This window comes from Canis lupus, chromosome 8 (assembly GCF_048164855.1).
Source record: "Canis lupus baileyi chromosome 8, mCanLup2.hap1, whole genome shotgun sequence".
Taxonomy (NCBI): domain Eukaryota; kingdom Metazoa; phylum Chordata; class Mammalia; order Carnivora; family Canidae; genus Canis; species Canis lupus.
The window spans coordinates 26,676,143-26,692,360 of NC_132845.1; the positions used below are offsets into that span (position 1 = coordinate 26,676,143).

The following is a 16,218-nucleotide window of genomic DNA, read 5'->3' on the forward strand; positions in this document are numbered from 1 at the left end:
CTACTTGGGCATTGCAGGTATGAATTTGGTTTGCCCAGATCCGTGGGCTGGTTGTTGCAAGCCCCTCGCTGCTTCTCTATCAAATGCAGATTCCCCATAGCTGAGCCCGCAGATTTCCCAGCAATTCCCATGGTGTGAGATCAGAATAGGGATTCCTACAAAGCAACCCACAGTTCTGGGGTTGGGAGGAGCTGGTTCCCCTTTGGGATTCTCTTTGCTCACTGGAGGAGCTGAAGGCTCCTGTGGTCTAGGATTCTCTCAGTGATGTCTTGTTCTTAAACAGCTCTTGGTGATTCTTCTTGTGGGCAGTGGGGAGCAAAGTCAGGAGCAACCTGTTGTCATTGTGGCAGTGTCACTCCAAACATTTCAGTCTTGAATTAATGAATCAAAGACTGTAGACTGCAATTTCTGTTGTTTCCTTCAATTATAGAATTCCTTGCAGGGCTTTCTTCTCCTCTTCTTCCTCCCTCTCCTTTAAAGCAACAGAGCTATGCACCAAAAACACCCTGTGGAAGGGCTACTATTTAAATGGATTCAGATATGCAGAGGGCCAGATCATGGCTTCTGAAATATTGCAGTGGAAAATTGATATGACATAATCATGTTACATATAGGGTTACATCAAGATGTAATAAACTTGACAGCCCCAACCAATAAGAGCAGCATTACAAAAGGATTTTACCATCATATTACCTGCTTGAAGTGTTTTTTGTAGTAGTTTTCCGTATTGACTCTTCTTAAGTCAAGGACATCATAAACAGAATTTCATGTAATGAATGCATGCCATGAAATTTCTTCCATGTATATGTAGAACGTTTCAAGTTAAAGCATCTTAACTAGTTAAAACACTCACAAAATGTGTGTGAAGAAATTAAAACTCATTTGCACCAAATTTAGGCATATTAAACCATAATTAGAAGAATATCACTGACTAGTGCTTACAGCATTATTTTCCAGGTCTGACTCACTTAAGCCTAAAGAAAAACAGTAGGACTAACTCCCAAGAACACCTAAGAAACTGTAATTTCTCGTTTTAAAAATGCAAGATGAAAACATTGGGGAACTCAGTAACTCATCTCTAAGTCTTCTTGATTTTCTCTTACAAAAGCACAAGCATGACTTTAGGACAAAAAGGATTGTCAGAGCTTTATGATGCACTGTGATTGGATAAAAGCCATCAGACCTGTGCAAACAGGACATCATAATTTTATTTCCAGTGGCCCTGTGGGAACTTGAAACCTGTGAACTGAGAAAATACAATCTGATACACAGTGTTTCACTACAAAACTGGCGGGGGTGTCGTACCTCTGGACAGGACCTAGCACATAGTAATTGCTGGAGAGATGTTAAGATATAAATTGAAGATTAACCGGTCAGTGGCAACGGTGGGTAGGAAAGGAGTGAAAAGGTGACAACAGAAATAAAGGAAAGGAGACAAAAGAGAGAAAATGGTTGGTGTTCTGAAGGTCACTGGCCCAAGTAATCAAGTGTCTACACGGCCCATTAATTTTGCTGAAGATGATCTTAAGTGAAGGAGACGACCATCACCTTGGAAGGTAGAACTGAAATATTAAAAGACCTTAATAAAACAGAGAAAGTATCAGAAACAAATCACTAATAATCAGTGCAAAGCAGGACAGAAGCAGAGGAAAGCCAAGTGACAAGTGCAAGCTGAAGAGAGTGACAAAGAATATTGTGGTGGATGTAGGGCTATCTGTACATTATGATCTAAACCCTAAAGAGGGTTGCTAATAATACACAGAGGACAATAGGCTGGAATTGAGATGGTCCCAAACAGGGGTGTAAGGACACTTAAGATATATGGTATCAGATGTGTATCTCGAAGTGTACTATGGAGAACTAGGAAATACTGGGTTCAGTCTGGGCCTTTAAAATCATGTTTCAGTGGTCACTGGATTTTCCTTTCACTGCCCATTGAGTCCAAACAATATTACCCTTTGCATTAAGCTAAGTCATTATCAAGTTAGACTACAGTTTCCAGACCTACTACATTTTTAGATCTCAACTCCCGCTTTTTCCAATTAGCACCCTTTTAGTTTCACATCACATTTAAGTTTTAACTTCTGAGATGATTTTTTTCCTGTCTTACTGGAATTAGAAGGATGCTGCTTGCGGCTTAACATTTAAAGGTTGGCATTAGCAGAGAGATTAAACAGATGAAAATAAAACATTAAAGTGACTGTACATAGGGAAGAGAAAATTAAAGGGAAATTTAATAATAGGTTTTAAGTACATGAAAGGAGTATACAGAGAGCATGGGGGTCATCTGTTCATCAATTTCACTAAGAGCAAATGGACTCACACCACAGAATGAAGGAGATGGATTACTTAGCTGAGTAAGATTTAAAAACTAAGATTAAATCTCTTTAACATAGGGGTGATTTTTCCCTGAAGGAATCTAGAGAAAGTACAAGGGTAATTATTTAAGGTCTCTACCATCCCTAAAACACTCTGATTCTATCTTATAAAAATTACATTAGCAACGTATGTAAATGCATAATTTGAAATATACACATGGCATAATTCCTATGAAGGAAGTTATGGTAGTGCTCACTTCCGGTCAGCGTTTTTCTCAGTGATAGAAAAAGCCAGAATTGCATTTATTATTTTCAGGTCACCTGTCTTGAGAAATGCATTTCTTATGAGGCAAAACCAGGTAACGAGAGGTTTCCCCTTTTAATCTGGCTGAATTCTTAATCTGCAATATTAAATCCTATTAGTAGATAATACTGAAAGCATGTAGTAGGCAAACTAAAAATTCATGCATAATAGTTTAATTCAGAGTCACATGAAGAAAGTGGTCAGGTTTTTGATCAGTGCAATTACTGCTTTTTGCACTATACACACAGAGGTTTCTAGTACAGATGGCAGAGTTTGAGCTCAAGAAGTTGAAGATTAAAAGGTGCTGCATCCATTAGAAAGTGTTCATTCAAGTCCACAGCAAATCAGAGTGCAAAATACCGAATCCAGTCCTTGAGTGCAGAGGTCCCGTGGAAAAACAAGCACTTGTTTTTGAAAAGTAGTTTTAGATTCTTAAATTCGGTAAATTCTAAAGTCTATATAGTATGCCAGTTTTTGAAGCTCTAAGTTCTACATAAAAATCTCTATTTTACTATTTCTTCTATACTTCCCTTTGTAGAAATTACACTTATTTAAAAAGATGTTATTTAAAACAAAACTATCATCAACTTACGACAATGTGGAGATGACATGTCACTTGACAAGACATGCCACTCACCATTTCCCTTTAAGAAAATATGAGGGAAATGTAAAAAGAGCACTTCAGATAGGAAAAACAAAAAAGCCATTATTATTACGGGCTATTTAGTTGAGGAATGCCAAATTCCCATTAAGTAAAAAATTTTAAAAAATACATTTGGAAGGTAAAATAATAACAACAATAGTCAAGTACCTCGAGTTTTGGATATAATAGAAACCTGCACAGAAGGACATTTTCTGTATTTGCCTTAGCTTTGCAACCCAACTTCAAGGCCAGTGCGCTCTAGCGCACATACGTTTATTGCCTTAATTGAAGATGTTCGCAGTGGCTTAGTCCCAGTATCCAGCTGAAGAGCCTTGCAAAACAGTCTTTAAAGGACCTTCCCTGTGAAGTTTCTTCTTGACCATTCTCAATGGGTTGGATTCGGGACACCTACAAAATGTGTTTTATTCATTATTTAAATGCTTATTTAATGTGGACTGATTGACTTGGACAAAGTACTAGTTTACTTCAAGTTCTATGTTGTTCTATTATTAGACCAAATGCTGAGGCTAAATACTATTCCAGTTTCTTTCTTTCAAGATGATCATTAAGAGCTTTTCTGTTCTAATAGGAGGTTGTCAGCAATCAGCTCAGGTTTTTAACCTGAACATAAAATGAGATCTGTGCATAGAATGTCTTTAATTCAATGATTTATGTCTTCACCTCTATTGGTAAGGAAGCTGTGTGGTACAGTGGACTCTGTGGTCAAGTGGTAGGAATGTCAAGTGTCGAAGGTGGGCTTCACAACAACTGAAATTTTCACAAGCAAGTTAACCCTTCAGAGAGACCCAACTTTCTCATCTGTGAAATGGAAATAATAATACCCATTTGAATGGATTCTTGCTAAGATTAAATGAGATTATATGAACCAAGTTCCTTGTCTCTACTCGAACATATATAATTTTCTATAAAGACAGGGTAACAAGATGAAAAAATAAAAGAAAAAAGAAACAAAAAGCACAAAGAGAAAGAAATACATATATATTATAGCTGGCTGGAATTTCACAATGTTGCAGTCTACAATTCCAATATCCACACAAACTTTATTTTTTTTTTAATTTTTATTTATTTATGATAGTCACAGAGAGAGAGAGAGAGAGAGAGAGAGGCAGAGACACAGGCAGAGGGAGAAGCAGGCTCCATGCACCGGGAGCCCGACGTGGGATTTGATCCCGGGTCTCCAGGATCGCGCCCTGGGCCAAAGGCAGGCGCCAAACCGCTGCGCCACCCAGGGATCCCTCACACAAACTTTAAAACCAAATGTTTCTTATAAGATTGGTGCAAATTCATTTGGTGGTGAATTGCTTTGAGACAATTTATACTCTATGGTGTGAGGTAACTTATGCTGTGAGGTAATTTATATTTTATGTTGTGCTGCAGAAATATTCATCTTTGATTACAAAGTGCTGCCCAAGACCCTGCTTGTATAACAAAATACACAGTATTTTCCCCTAAAATATAAAATATTTTGAATACTGAAAAAAATCTAGCACTAAGGTTTAGGATAGTGAATCATGGTCCTATAATAATTAACAATTCTGATGTTGTATAGATGCAGCCTACGTTTATTTCATCATGGGAGGGTAAAGGAATGCCATACTCTTAAATACTGGCCCTCTGTATTTTACTATTTGCTTCCTTTGTTTGTTCATTGTGTCCCTGGAGGTAGACAAAATAGGCACAACAGAGAAGGAGGGAAAGGAGTAATGCTTGGAGCATGTGCTCTAGGACCTTCGTCACATTCAGTTTTCCTCCTGGTAGGTTGTGAAGCTGGTATTTTCAGTAAAAGAGAAACAATGTTAGGTCTGCTTGAGAAGAAATTACTAGAGAACCTCAAACTTAGGCTGTGAAGCAGATTGAAAGATGCTCAACAGTTTCATGTTTTAAGAAGTTGGGGATATAAAGACATAAACGCTGAAATGTGATAAAACCAGGGTTCTCATGGGAAAGAAGATTGTTTTGAACCATTTCTTCCTCTACCGAGGTTCGCTTTTCAGCTCAGAGTTTCACATTCACTCAGAGCTTTGTTTCTATTCTGGAATTTCTTTTTGGTACTATTTGGAGACAGGGGCTAAAAGCTACTTTCTGAGAGAATCGTTACTCTCCAGAGGAAGAAGAAGTCTCTAGGTGGCTTTCACTGATGAGCTAATTAAACCACAGACAGCCCGGGCTTTTACTGGAGCATTAGCTATAGATCTTATGAAGTATTTCCAAGTCCCGAGGAGCCAAGGATTTAAGGCTTGAATGTTTAGGAGCACGGGTTCTCAATCTCGGCTGCATGCTGGAAATCATGTGGGGGCTTTAAAAAAATACTGACATGACACCAGAGACTTGGATTTAATTGGTTTGAGGCATGGTCTGGTCAATGGTAGTTTTAAAGGCCCTCCAGATGACTCTAATGCTTAGCCAATATTGAACACTACTGTTTCAGAAGATCTGCAGGCCCAGCTGAATCCAGGCCACAGCTGATTCCATATCCACATCACCTGAGGTGGCTGATACACTACAGATCCCCAGGCCCAACCACACCCAGGCCTACTGGATCAGAATCTCTGGGCGTGCATCCCAGAAATGTGCCTTTTGCACAAATGCTATAAGGGAATGATTCCCTTTTACACCAGTCTGAGAATCACTGTCTAAAGGTGTTGTAAAGTGATTAGTTAGCAATGTACACACTGTCAGGTGTATGAAAGAAGTTCTCTTTAAAACTGCTACCATTTGGGGGATCCCTGGGTGGCTCAGCGGTTGAGTGCCTGCCTTTGGCCCAGGGCGTGATCCTGGGGTCCTGATATTGAGTCCCACATCAGGCTCCCTGCAAGGAGCCTGCTTCTCCCTATGCCTGTGTCTCTGCCTCTCTCTTTCTCTCTCATGAATAAATAAATAAAATCTTAAAAAAAAAAAAACTACCATTTCTCTGGTAAAAAGAGCACTGCTTTAAAAAGCAATAATCCTGAATGATTCCCACTGAAAATAAAATTGTTGTGTTCAAAAATTTCTGAGAATAACTGCACCTTGTATTCCTTGCTTAGAGCAAGTGCAGAAAGGTGTTGGGATCTGCAGCAGAGACTGGGTTTCACTGTAACTCAGTGTCTCCCGGCACAATGACATGAAGCTCTATGTGAGTCTATTAATATTAATGGACTTGCGTACTTAGTAGATGCGGGTATCCATGTTCTTTATCTTTAGTTTCTTAACCTCCCTAACTCTAATGACCTGTGGCACATGTTCACAACTATATTCCCAACCATCAACCACGTTGAAAATGTAAAGCCCCAGGGCACCTGAGTTATTCAGGTCATTAGGCACCTGCCTTGTGCCCAGGTCATGATCCCAGCATCCTGGGATTGAGTTCCACGTCGGGCTCCCTCCTCAGAAGCCTGCTTCCCCCTCTCCCTCTGCCACACCTCTGGCTTGTGTGCTCTCTCTTACTCATATTTTCTTTCAAATAAACAAATAAAATTTTAGAAATGTAAAACCCCAGTTTACCTCCTGTCCTACCTCCTTTATACTACAAAGTTTCTTTGGCCATTTTTGAAATTTCCCAACCACTAATCTGTTACTATGCTCCAGCCCATCTTGTCCCTTCTCAATTCAATTTCTTTTACCCTCATTCTGGATCCCACCTGAACACTCTTTAATGGAACCCTCAAGTCTCTTGCCTCCATGCTCTTATCTCACCTGCCAAACAAAATCTTTGAAAAAGCTGATTCCTCTATCTTCTCTCTCCTCCTCACTTGGCTAACAGTCCTTCGGCTGTTCCTTGAGAGGATGCTGCAAGCATTGCTACGTTTAGGTGGGTCACCCTCTATGCCCTCCTCTAGCACAGCTCTCATCACCCTGTCCCATATTTGCTCATAAGATTATTGATCTTCCCACTAGACTGTAAGCTCATGGATCCTGGGAAATGTACCATAGTGCTTCTTATTTGGTATTTGTTACATATCTCATATATTATAAATCTAATTACAAGTAAAATTTTACTACATATAACAAATGATAATAAGAAAGGTAACTCTTCCATAAATTGTACCCAGGCCTTGTTTTACACTGGCATTTTAATCTACCTAATTGGATTACTATTTCATTTCTCTTTAACTTTTTAAAATGCTTTAGATTTGCTATATAAGCACCTCAGTGCTACTTGACAGAAGAATCAGAGGACATGGTAACGGGTCAAGTGCATGACAAATTCTTGTACAACCAGGAGCTGATTAAAACTCATTTTAAAACTTCCCTTTTGGGATCCCTGGGTGGCGCAGCGGTTTGGCGCCTGCCTTTGGCCCAGGGCGCGATCCTGGAGACCCGGGATCGAATCCCGCGTCAGGCTCCCAGTACATGGAGCCTGCTTCTCCATCTGCCTATGTCTCTGCCCCTCTCTCTCTCTGTGTGTGACTATCATAGAAAAAAAGAAAAAAAAAAAAACTTCCCTTTTTTGAGGACATGTTGTTGTTGAGCACTGGGTATTATATACAAGTGATGAATCATTAAATTCCACTCCTGAAACCAACATTACACTATATGTTAACTAACTCAAATTTAAATAAAAATTTGAAAAAAAAATTAAAACAAGTAAGTAAATAAAACTTGCCTATTTTCACCAGAAGGTACCAGTTGATAAAAATCTAGATGAGTCACATCAAGATTCATTTCAGAACCTTTCAAAACCTATTAAGTATCATGAGCCATGACACAGATACTTCGGAATATTTTTGTAAAGGTAAATATACATTTACTATAAAACCACAATCCCTATTCCTAGGTGTTTATCCAAGATTTAGAAAAATATGTATGTACACAAAAACTTGTACATGGATTTTTATATCAGCTTTATTCGTAATTGTGAAAAACTTAAAAAAACGCAAATATCCTTCAATTGGTGGTACATACATATGACAGAATAATAGCAATAAAAAGGAAAAAATAATCTACCGGTGTAAATTATAACATAAATGAATTTCAAATGCATTATGCCAAGTGGAAGAAGTCAGATTCAAATAGCTACAGACGGCGCGCATCCATTTACACAGTATTCTGGGAAAGGCAAAACTATGGGAACAGAAAACAGATTAGTGGTTGCAGGAGTTGGGGGTTGAAGGAGGGGTTTGACCAACAAGGGAAAGGAAGGAACTTTTTAGGGTGATGGAAATGTTCTATAACTTGATTATGGTGATGATTATATGATGGTATGTACTTGACAAAAACTCATAAAACTATATGCCAAAAAAAGAAAGAATTTTATAGAATGTAAAGTATGCCTTTAATACCCTCCCCTCAAATATTGAAACCATTAGCTACAATATGAACTAAGTCTAAAAGCCAAATGGTATCTAGGATTTGGTTTGTCAATTATTGAATTATTGCTTCAATATTTCATTGTTTCAAAAGAAAAATATAAAATATATGTATGGGAGGATATTTAAAAGGTACAAATTAAATGAGGTACAACATTTATTTTTGACCTATGAGATTGGTGAGTATTATTAAAAGTAATATTCTCCATTGTTGGAGACATAAAAATATGAATCACACCAAAAGCCTGAAGAGTACCCATCCTTGTTTTCTGAGCATTTCCACTTCTATGAATATATCTTAAATAACTTATTATGGAACTTACAAAGATATCTGTTTTAGAGATGTTAACCCTATTATTGTTTATAATTATGGGAAATTGGAAGTGGAAAGAATCTCCTATGCCTAACAAAGGTAGTGGTTAATTTATATGAATTAGAACTTTTTCAGTATAATTGTGTAATATTGTATAGCAGAGTGATTATGAGCTTGAGCTCTTGAAGTGATAAATATGAAACATTTTTGGAAATGGAAAACGGAAAATACAATTCTGTATTCTTGTTTCAGAACACATACCAGGTGTGTAACCTTGGGCAGGTTACTTAACCTTTCTATATCTCATTCTCTGTAAAACAGAAATAATAAGATATACTTAAATAGTTTCTATAAAAAATAAAACAAGGCCTGGGTGGCTCAATTGGTTAAGAGTCTGCCTTCGGCTCAGGCCTGTTCTCAGGGTCCTGGGATCAAAACCACATCAGGGCCCCTGCTAAGCAGAGAGTTTGCTACTCCCTCCCTCTGCCTCTCCCTTTGTCTCATGCTCTCTCTCACTCTTTGTCTCAAATAAATAAAATTTTAATAAATAAATAAGATGATGTTTAATGTGTGAAGTTCTTTGCAGACACATATTAAGCTCGTCTAAAGATTAGCTTTTACTCATATGCTTGATATGAGTATTATATTTATTGATCTGTATTCATATCTTTGATATACTGTTGTCCAAACAAAAGCAGACTACAGAAAAGAACATCCAGGGAAATCCCGTACTATATACAAATCCACATATAGACTCACGGGATCATTAAGGCTACTTAAGAAAGTGTTTCCAGGGCCAACTCAGTCAGTTGACTCTTGATTTCAGGTCAGGTCATGCTCTCAGGATCCTAAGATGGAGAGAGGATAGAGCTGGGGCAGTGGGCACCATGCTTAGTGGGGAGTCTGCTTGAGATTCTATATCCCCCTCCCAATGCATGCACACACGTGCATGTGCACATTTTCTCTCAAATAAATAAATCTTTTTTAAAAAAGAAGAAAAAGTTTCCAGTGATCACTGTGATGGGATATGGATAGTTTCTATCTACCTTTGTTTTGCTTGCCAGACGTTGACATTTTAAACAATATACACAAATTACTTGCTTCTTTGATAGAAACAACAAAAAATTATGGTTGTTTCATAAAACTGTGAATGAGTTCATTGTTTATTTTCCTAGTTTTATTAATATAAAAGTTTACATTTTCTCTACAAAAAGCGTTCATAGTGTCACGGTGCTCTTGATCAGTTTTGAAGGCCTCCATACATGTCTCTAGGACAGTCCACCATTTGGGAACAAATCTGAGAGAAGAGGGGAATAAATGGGTAGGAGCTGTTTCCTATGTATAATTAATTGTGTGTGTATCAAGGATTATTTTTTAATCTATCATTGTTTTATTCTCTCCTTAACTGCTGACTGCAAGAATCACATAATTTAAAGATGCAGTCATCAACTGTATATTTATTCACATAAATAAGATGAGGAAGCATGTTTATATTCAAAAGTAATTTATTGAAAAGTTGCTTTTATAAAAGGCAAATTTAGATAACTGAAAAAAATCTGGCTTTTATTCTTTATGTAGTATATTATGATTTATAAATAGTGTGGAAAAATACTAAATATATGGGAACATAAATAGGAAAAATGACATATGGCAAAGTAATAACAGAATGTGTTAGTTTTTCTAACCTAAAATGTTGATGTCTGTTGGAATTTTTAAGCTTCCCTTCTCAATTGACTTTTTTTAAGCAAAATTAAATTTAACAAATGAGAACAGAGTACAGCATGTAAACACTCATTTACTTCAAATATTTTTCATTAGTGTTCAAAGCTTAGATCGAGGAAAAATGCCTAAAATATGAATATATTTAGTTTCACTAACTATTCCAATATCTGATCACTAATAAAATTGTTTTGACAAGGTCCTATATAACATTTATATACAGTTCAGCAGTTCTGTAAAACAAAGATTTGCATTATAGGAAAGCAACTAAATCTTAAATAGATTGCCGTAGTTATTCATGCACAACATTCTGAAACCTCAAAGGAATTTATCACAGAGAGCACGTAATGCATAATCATATTTGTCTTGGCAAGAAACCACAGGATTGTTTTGCTATTGCTATGACACTAATGTATGCAAAATTTTATACTATAATATTTTCTGCCACTTGTGCTATGTATGACATAGAAAATCTGTATAAACTTTTAAGTCTATGAAATACATCTATTGGAGTTTCCTAGTCTGAGATAAGATGAAAATCCTATTAAGGGAATCATATTATTGAAGGTGGGAACTAACTTGTGCTAACCACCTACAATGTACCAAGAAGTTTATTTGTGATCTGTTAATTCCAACAGTTACCCTACAAGGGAGTCATTATTGTACCAATTTTTCAGTTTAGGAGGAATAATTTCTTTAATACCACCTAGTTATTAGGTAATCAAAAAAGGCTTTAAATTCAGGATTTCCAGCTGTAAAAGCCTGGCTCTCCATTTGCCCCCCACCTCCACTCTGCCTTAATTTCAGCTCAGGCTTCTCCTTGACCCTTGTGATTTTATAATCTGCAAAACAGTAAATGTAAAGGTCAATGCATATGCTTCTCATTGTGAATTCTCTTAGAATGTTCCTATGCATATTATTTTCCCTTGCAATAGCCATGGGAATTAAACATGGTAATTTCCATCTGTAATAATACACACATGACATTTTTAGATTTTTGGAAATGTCATCATGGCTTACCACTTTCATTTAGGTGATAGTTCTGTTAATCAGGGTGTGCTTTTACACTATGAGCTTCTTGGGTAGTGTAGGTTGGTGAAAAGTCCCTTACCTAAAATACAAAACTGTAATCTTGGAAATTATCCCTATCATTATCTTCCCTTTTGTGTTATTGGAAAAAGGGAATTCCTTTTGACTCACTTGATAAGATCACTTAAACCTAAGAAAAAATAATGCCTAGGTTTAGATAGAAACAAAATTATTTTCTCAAAAAAGCATCTATTATACCTGGTTATATTCACTAAGTTAACTCTCAAGATTATTTCAAATTAGCTCTAAGTGATTATCGTGGCCTAACTGCCTTAACACACGTATGTAGATATAAACTCTTAGATTTATTACAAATACACCCTTTTCTATCAAATCCCATTCATCTTCATATATATTTAAGAGTTTTTTGTTCTTTTGCTAAAGTATTCCTTTCCTTAGATTTTCTTATAGCATCAGTTAAAATCAATAATGCAGATGCACACATTATTATTTGCATATGCTTACCTATGCTTACCTATTCAAATCTGAATGCCAGTGGTTTGCCTTAGAGTGAGAAAAAGCAGAGAGAAAGAAAGAAGAAAGAAAGAAGAAAAGAAAGAAAGAAAGAAAGAAAGAAAGAAAGAAAGAAAGAAAGAAAGGAAGGAAGGAAGGAAGGAAGGAAGAAAAAAAAGAAAAAGAAAGAAAGAAAGAAAGAAAGAAAGAAAGAAAGAAAGAAAGAAAGAAGGAAGGAAGGAAGGAAGGAAGGAAGGAAGGAAGGAAGGAAGGAAAGAAAGAAAGAAAGAAAGAAAGAAAGAAAGAAAGAAAGAAAGAAGGAAAAGGACAAAATTGCTCAGTGCTTTGTTGCTGTGATGAATGCAGCTTGACCCAGGAGAATCCCTGGAAGGAATGTCAATGTACTCCTTATTCATTAATTATAGACAAGAGAAATCTCTGAAGAGAAAACAGGCAAATGCCACAGATGCAAAGTCAGCCTGTACCCGGGAGTGAGAGTACAGGGACAATTTTCTTAGTGACAGCCTGCCTAGCAGTTAGCTTTTTCCACTGTAAATCATTGGGATAGTTAGATAACTCCTGCTATAGATTGAATGTTTGTGTTCTCCCCAAATTCAGTGTGGAAACCTAACCCCCAGTGTGATGGTATTTGGAAGGAAGGTCTTTGGGGAAGTGATAAGGTCATGAGGGTGGGGCCCTCATGAATGGGATTAGTGTCCATATAAAAGAGACTCCAGAGAGCCCCCTAACTCCTTCTGCCATGTGAGGACACAGGAAATGGGCTCTCGCCAAGCACTAGGTTTGCTGACATCTTGATCTTGGACTTCCCAGCTGCCAGATCTTGAGGAATAAATATCTATTGTTTATTCGGCACTTAGATATAGCAGCCTGAACACACTAAGTCAACTCTTTTGACCAGAATTGGCATCTAACTAAAAACAAACTTTGCCAGAAGATGACTGGTCAATCAAAATGACATGACATTTTCTTTCTTTGTAAGTATCCCATAAAAGACTCTCCATGAATTTTCATCAAAAGTGGCAGAATCTTTGAAAAGATAAACAAGAGTGACAAGCCTCTGGCTAGACTCATCAGGAAAAAAGGGAAAGGACTCAAATAAATAAAATCAGAAGTGAAAGATGTATTATAACTTGTACCACAAAAATAAAATGGATCATAAGTGAACAATTAGACACCAATAAATTGAACCTAGAAAAAATGGATAAATTCTTAGAAACATACACCCTTCCAAGATGGAATCATAAAGAACTAGAAAATCTTACTAGTAAGAAGATTAAACCAGTAATCTCCTTTCCTCCCGCCAAACAAAAGTCTAGGACCAGAAAGCTTCACTGGTGAATTCTACCAAATATTTTAAAAAGAATTAATATCAATTCTTCTCAACTCAAAAAAAAAAAAAAAAAAAACAGAAGAGGGAAGAACACTTCCAAACATATTTTACAAAGCCAGCGTTACACTGATGCTGAAACTAAAAAGAATACCACTGGAAATATCATAGGCCAATATACCTTATGAACATAGATGTAAAAATCCTCAACAGAATTTCAGCAAAACAAATTTAGCAACACATTACAAGGATAACTCAGCACGATCAAGTTGGATTTATTCCAGGGATGCGAGGATTGTTCAACACCCACAAATCAATTAGTGTTATATACCACATTAACAAAATGAAAGATAAAAATCACATGATCATCTCAATAGATATATAAAAAAGCATTTGGCAAAATTCAACATCCATTTATGATAAAAATTCTCAACAAAGTGGGTATAGAGGGAACATATCTCAATATAATAAAGACCATATATGACAAGCCCAAAACTAACTTCCCCCAATGAAAAAGCTGAAAGCTTTTCCTCTAAGATCAGTAACAAGACAAGGATGCCACCATGACCACTTCCCTTCAATATAGTATTGGAATTCCTAGCTAGAGCAATTAGGCAAGAAAAAGAAGTAAATCCAAACTGAAAAGGAAGAAGTAAACTTTCACTACTTGCAAAAGACATAATGCTGTATGTAGAAAAAACTAAGGACTACGCCCAAAAAACTCTTAGGACTAATGAACAAATTCAATAAGATTGCAGGATACAAAATCAATATACAAAAAAGTCAATATACAAAAATCCACTGCATTTCTATATACTAATAACAAACTATTAGAAAGAAAGATGAAGAAACACAGTTGAATAAAAAAGGATACAAAGTGTAGGATTAAAATTAATCAAGGAGGGAAAGACCTGTACACTGAAAACTACAGGACAATAATGAAAGAAATTGAAGAAAGCGAATAAATGGAAGGATATTCCATGTTCATGGATTGGAAGATTAATACTGTTAAAATGCCCATGCTACCCAAAGCAATTTCTAGATCCAATGCGATTCTTATCAAAAATTTTTTTCTTTTTTTACAGATTTTATTTATTTATTTATTTATTTATTTATTTAAGAGAAAGAGAGAGAGAGAAAGCATTAGCAGTGGGGGAAAGGAAGAAGCAGGGAGAGAAGCAGACTCCCCACTGAGCAGGGAGCCTGATGTGGGGCTCCATCCCAGGATCAGAGATTATGGCCTGAGCAGAAGGCAGAACAATGACTGACTGAGCCACCCAGGCATCCCTTTATCAGAATTCCATTGGCATTTTGAAACAGAATGAACAATCCTGAAATTTCTATGAAAACACAAGATTCTGAATATCCAAAACAATCTTGAGAAAGAAGAACAAAACTAGAAGTATCAGACTCCCTGATTTCATACTATATTAAAAAACTATAGTAATCAAAACAGAATGGTACTGGTATAAAAATGGAAACATATGTCAATAGTACAGTATGGAGAGCCCAGAAATAAATTCATGAACATATGATCAATTGATTCGTGACAACAGAGGCAAGAATATACAATAAGGACAGGACAGTCTCTTCAGGAAATAGTGTTGGAAAAACTGGACAGCCACATGTAAAAGAATGAAACTGGATCGTTATCTTACACCATACACAAAAATTAACTCGAAATGTATGTGACAGTTGAATGTAACACCCGAAACCATAAAACTCCTAGAAGAAAACGTAGGCAGTAAGCTCCTTGACACAGATCTTGGTGATGATTTTTTTGGCTCTGACTCCAAAGGCAAAACCAACAAAAGCAAAAATAAATAAGTAGAACTACATCAAGCTAAAAAGGTTCTGCACAGCAAAAGAAACCATCAGAAAAAAAAAAAAAGGCAACCTAGTGAACGGGAGAAAATATTTGCAAATCATATATCAGATAAGAGGTTAATATTCAAAATATGTAAAAAAATCATCAAACTCAACAGCAAAAAGATTACTTTTATGAAAAAATGAGCAAAAATCTGAATTTTATTTTTTTAAAGAAGACATAGATATGGCCAACAGATACATGAAAAGATGCTCAACATCACTAAGCATCTGGGAAATTCTAGTAAAAATCACAACGAGCTATCACTTCACACCCGTTAAAATAGCTATTATCAAAAGACAAGAAATGACAAGTGCTGGCAAAGATGTGGAGAAAAGAGGGGACTTGTGCACTGTTGGTAGGAATGTAAATTGGTGCAGCCACTATGGAAAACATATGAGGTTTCCTAAAAAAATTAAAAATTGAACTACCATATGATCTAGCAATTCCACTTCTGGGCATTTATCTGAAGGGAAATGAAAACACTAGCTTGAAAAGATATATGCACTCTCATGTTCACTGCAGCATTATTTACAAAGATATGGAAATAATCTAAATGTCCATTGATGGATGAATGGATAAAAGAGATGTGGTAAATATATACACAAAAGACTATTATTTAACTATCAAAAAAGAAATCTTGCCATTTGCAACAATATGGATGGACCTTGAGGACATTATGTTAAGTAATATAAGTTATACAAAGAAAGACAAATACCATATTATCTCACTTATACATGGAATCTGAAAAATCAAAACTCATAGACACAGAACATATCAGTAATTGTGAAAGGCAAGAGGTGGTGTGGATGGGCAAAATGGGTGAAGGGAGTCAAAGGATGCAAACTTCTAGTT

The 16,218-nt window shown here is 36.4% G+C and overlaps 1 protein-coding gene across 1 annotated transcript in view; it reads right to left on the bottom strand.

Moving 5' to 3' along the window:
- The window catches only part of PLPPR5 (phospholipid phosphatase related 5), a 120,814-nt gene that overhangs the window by 7,319 nt on the left and 97,277 nt on the right, over nucleotides 1–16,218 (bottom strand). The window contains exon 6 of the mRNA XM_072834656.1: nucleotides 3,537–3,673. Coding sequence (XP_072690757.1) covers nucleotides 3,539–3,673 — 135 coding nt within the window. The 3' untranslated portion in view covers nucleotides 3,537–3,538. The remainder of the gene's footprint in view (nucleotides 1–3,536; nucleotides 3,674–16,218) is intronic.